General features: G+C 38.8%; 1 protein-coding gene across 1 annotated transcript; it reads left to right on the forward strand.

The window, feature by feature from the left end:
* The first annotated feature begins 271 nt into the window (after positions 1 to 271).
* On the forward strand, positions 272 to 2,931 carry GUCY1A3 (guanylate cyclase 1, soluble, alpha 3). Its single transcript, XM_010147976.1, has 3 exons — positions 272 to 343; positions 1,144 to 1,629; positions 2,725 to 2,931. The coding sequence occupies exons 1-3, from the start codon at positions 272 to 274 to the stop codon at positions 2,929 to 2,931; spliced, it is 765 nt and encodes a 254-aa protein (XP_010146278.1).
* The last annotated feature ends 1,762 nt before the right edge of the window (positions 2,932 to 4,693 follow it).

Raw genomic sequence — 4,693 nt, forward strand, 5'->3', positions numbered from 1 at the left:
CTGTATTTACAAAGAGATCCAGTTTATCCAATTTAATTATTTTCTACTTAAACAAAACATGTTCATCTTAGTTTTCTGTTTGGTTGGGTTCTTTTTTTTTTGTTTAAATACTATATTCAGATGAGAAATATCAATTTACAGTATTTGACAGTTACTTTTGTGTGACCTGAGTAAGTTAATAAAAATGAGAATGTATGTAGCCTCAAATGTATCATTACAGTTGGTTTTCAATGTCCATTTTAATCTGGTAGTTTTTTGCTTGACCGCCACCATGGAGCAAGAGGTAACAAGCCAGGCCCTCATTGGTATCAACCACTCGACGGCAGTCAAAGCATCCAGCCATGTAACTGGCAAATGCAAAATCTGTAAACCAGTGTGATGAACCACATGCTACTCCTTTCCTCTTCTTCCTTCCTCTGTTCTGCACATACAAATTACATGAATCTATGTCACCAAGAAATCTGCAGACTCTAACAGAATGTCAGCCTTCAGCTCTGCTGCATGTATGAAAAGGCCAATAGGAAATAGGGGCACTGGCACACTTTTTCCATGCCATTCATTATTTTATGGAGGAGTTCTTGTGGTTTTATTTGATTCTTCTATAACATGAACACATTTAAGTTAGTAGCTGTTTGGCTGAAAAAGAATGGAAGCTACTTCACCATTTCACTAACGTGCTTTCAGATAGTCGTCATTTCCCACTGATTTTCTGCTTTTCATAATTTATAGCTAAGTAACAGAGAAGGAGCTTGTCTGGAATTTTCTTTCAAGGCCAGGTATACTCCAGGAGCATAATTTAGGAACATTCTACCTAAGAACCATTTAGAAGCAATCTAATTTCCACACACCATTCTGAGGAATACATGTTACTGTTACTGCTTTCTTATTTAATTGGGTTGGAATAGAATCCAACAACTGATTTGCGAACGCTTCTGTGTCAGTATGCGCTATTTTCTGACTCTCCTTGGTGAGTAGACTAAGTGAGTCTCATTACTTGAATAGGTCAGTGTAAGAGGCTCTCTATAAAAGGCTACAGTTTATGTTTTTTCATTTTAGCTGAATAGAAAGGATGGGGAAAATAGAATGGGGATCCACACCTATCAGCTATTTTTTCCCATTCTAAACTCTATTTTTATTTTGCAGGTGATGGAAATTAAAGGACAAATGATTCATGTGCCAGAATCAAATTCAATTTTGTTTTTGGGTTCCCCCTGTGTGGACAAGCTGGATGAACTGATGGGCCGAGGCCTCCATCTTTCGGACATACCTATCCATGATGCTACTCGTGATGTCATATTGGTTGGGGAGCAAGCAAAGGCCCAGGACGGCTTGAAGAAACGAATGGATAAGTTGAAGGCGACGCTAGAATGTACGCACAAAGCCCTGGAAGAGGAAAAAAAGAAAACAGTAGATCTCCTTATTTCTATTTTCCCTGAAGAAGTGGCTCAGCAGTTGTGGCAGGGGCAGCAGGTTCAGGCGAGGAAGTTTGATGATGTCACCATGCTCTTTTCGGACATTGTTGGCTTCACTGCCATCTGTGCGCAGTGCACGCCCATGCAGGTCATCAGCATGCTGAACGAACTCTACACACGCTTTGACCATCAGTGTGGATTCCTGGACATCTACAAGGTAATAGCTCTGAGTCAGCAAAATCTGATTGAAACAAAGATAGGAAAAAAATCCCAGTAGCTACCTTTCTAAATTACAGATCTTCTCTGTAAAAACAGAAAGGCAATACTTTTGTTTCGCGTGGAAAAATAAAAAATCTGAAAAATGCCAATTGAAAATCAAATACTTTCATGCTGAGTTGTTATCAGGGATCCCGCATGGGAATATATGCCTCATATTCCCATTGTCCCATAGGAATGCACATGTCCTGTATGTCAGCCTGGTTTCCTTTAAGTGACACATTGTCCTAAGCCCCAGTGTCCCAAGGGTGGTCAAATGCACAGTGATGACCCTAGCCCAAGCCACAGCTCCTGGAAGGCACTCAAATACTTCCTGTTTTACCTGAAACTTGAATGGTTTAGAGTTTAGGCACTTACCTTTCCCCTGAAATAATTCAGATTTTCCATAAAGAGCAGAACATTCACAAAAAACAAGTGAGCAAGCTTCCTGTGAAAACAGGAAGAGGACAGTGGATGTCCATGTAAGTGGAGAGAGGGGAACATGGCACTGGGGTGACACGTTCCTTGACTGCTCTGCAGAAAAGGAGGTGTCGCATGTGTTGGTCCTGATACAGTCTTCATCACCTTCACTTCTCTTCAGTGGATTTGGTGTCCAGTATGCATTTGAGAGAAAAAAGAGGGGAGGTAGAATTGAATAAATGCAGTTAAGATATTATCTGCGTAATTATCCTGTGAAACCTACAGAGAATATGTTTTGTATATGGAATACCTTTAATTTTGTGATGGGAAAAGCAGAGCAAATTTCTTGTTATAACTGAATGAACCAAAGAAAAAAATGTACAATTACATATTGACTTAATTTTCTGCATGAGACTTGCAGACTGAATCACCAGTTTTCAAACTGTTTCAGAGAGTATTTGTTCACAGGCAATTGAGAAAAGGTCTTCACAAGACTGCCGTCCCTTTCATTTTCAGCCTCAAATACATTTTATAAGGCATCTAAAAATATTAATTGCACACCTAAATAATAATCGTGGCTGACAGTATAACAAAATATAAGATCACACTGTAAATAAAGTTTGTCATCCTGGGTTAGGGTTTTGTAGTAACTGGTGCTCAGAAGACCATGTTGGGAGAGGGCTACAATGGGCTACAACCCTCATTTGAAAATTGTTACAGTGATACAGTCAGAAAAGATGGGAAGTTTGATCCTAGTTTGCATTTTTCTGATGTTACTGCACTGGATCTCAAGCCAGCTCTGAGAACGGGACTTGAGGAACTTCTGACCCACAGTCAAGAGTGATATCTAGTGACCCTGTTTCACATGCCGTATCCGGTACATGGGTGTAGTTAGTTTTTTCCCAGATGATTAATTTTAGTTAAATGTTTTGAGGCATTCAGGACATTCTTTGTTGAAAATTATGATTTCATGGGAATAGGAAATAAAGTATGTAAAACTGTATGACCTGTTTAGAAGGAAGGTTGGCTGAGTCCTGTGAGAACACTAACAAGGAGTATTTATACATAGGTAATGAGTATTGTATCGGTTAGACCATGGCTTACTGCCGTTCACTTATCTTTGTGCCACTTTAGGGAGAAAGGTGTTCCTGTATGGAAATACTCTCCTGACCAGTGAAATAAGATGATGGCTGCTGAGATAGGCAAGATAAGATTTGTGCATTCAGAAAAGGAATGAACACCCCAAAATGTTAAGATCCCCATATAATTCTGTGAGCAGAGGAATAAACAAAATGTATTTTTCTATGGAAGGATGTCTAACACCTCTTATAGCCTTTCTCCACTGTTGCTGCCTTAATATAGACAGTTCTTTCTCAGATCCTTTCATCCTGGGTTTTCCTCCATCTCCCTACTCCCCCATGTCCCCTGAGCCTCCCTACATGTCCCCTGCTTCCCTCCACAGCCCACCCATGAGCAAGGCAGCGTGCACAGTGGCTAATTTGGAGCTGTATGTATCCCACCCCTCCCAATATTTTTGTAATTTGTTTTTTATCCATAAGTATAAAATGGTATGTATCCCACCCCTCCCAATATTTTTGTAATTTGTTTTTTATCCATAAGTATAAAATGGTTAATGTGGGGTTAAGGGAAAATGACACAGCTGAGCATTACAAAAAGACAAAACTCAGGCCAGCCCACCCATGAGCAAGGCAGCGTGCACAGTGGCTAATTTGGAGCTGTATGTATCCCACCCCTCCCAATATTTTTGTAATTTGTTTTTTATCCATAAGTATAAAATGGTTAATGTGGGGTTAAGGGAAAATGACACAGCTGAGCATTACAAAAAGACAAAACTCAGGCAATTAAACCTCTTTCTTTTCCTTAGAGAATCAAGCCTAAAATAAAATGACAATTCTTTTTTAAAAAAAGCATTTTCATTTTAAAATAAAAATAGCTTGTGTGTTTATATCTCCTTCATTTGTTTCAGATGGTATTCTGGAAGCTAAGTTTATTGCTAGGAATGATCACCACCACAACAACTATAATTTTAGAAGTTATTGTCAGGCAGTGAATTTTAGACATGTAATCACCAGTATTTCTATCCACAGCCTGCCTCTTAAGATATACTCCTGTAACTAGGCTACAGAAATTTATCATGTGACCTATATATACATCAAAACAGATCAATTTTCAAATCTGCGTGTTTTTAAGCAATGTGGCAAGAATAATTTGCAGAGATTATTTGGTGAATACTTCTGAGTACCAAATTCACTGCTTTGTAAACAGAAAATTAAGCCAAATTCATGAAATAGATTCCATGCTGTAAATTATTCACCCAGCTTTACTGTAACAGCATTTTGAATTCAGAACCTCAGTTCTTCTAATCTTGGACTCAGACAATGAATGTAATATTTTCAATTGTCTCATCCTATTCATTCAGGGATGTTTACAGGGAAGTGTGGCACAGAAAGAAGAACAAAGATCCTCACATTTAACAAGTCAGACATAGAGGGCAAGCATAATGAGCTGTTGGATACAGAATAAGAACTGCCTGCAGAGGGCTGAATGAGGATGAATTAGCCTTTGAAATTTCTTGGAAATGAAAG

The sequence above is a fragment of the Eurypyga helias genome, unplaced genomic scaffold, assembly GCF_000690775.1.
Source record: "Eurypyga helias isolate BGI_N326 unplaced genomic scaffold, ASM69077v1 scaffold413, whole genome shotgun sequence".
NCBI classification, from domain to species: domain Eukaryota; kingdom Metazoa; phylum Chordata; class Aves; order Eurypygiformes; family Eurypygidae; genus Eurypyga; species Eurypyga helias.

Bases quoted from the DNA above. Each gene is read 5' to 3' on its own strand.
- GUCY1A3 (XM_010147976.1), top strand. From the start codon at position 272: ATGGAGCAAGAGGTAACAAGCCAGGCCCTCATTGGTATCAACCACTCG. The intron at 344-1,143 runs GTAACTGGCAAA...TTTATTTTGCAG, and splicing joins CAGTCAAAGCATCCAGCCAT to GTGATGGAAATTAAAGGACA. The intron at 1,630-2,724 runs GTAATAGCTCTG...ATCCTGGGTTAG, and splicing joins GATTCCTGGACATCTACAAG to GGTTTTGTAGTAACTGGTGC.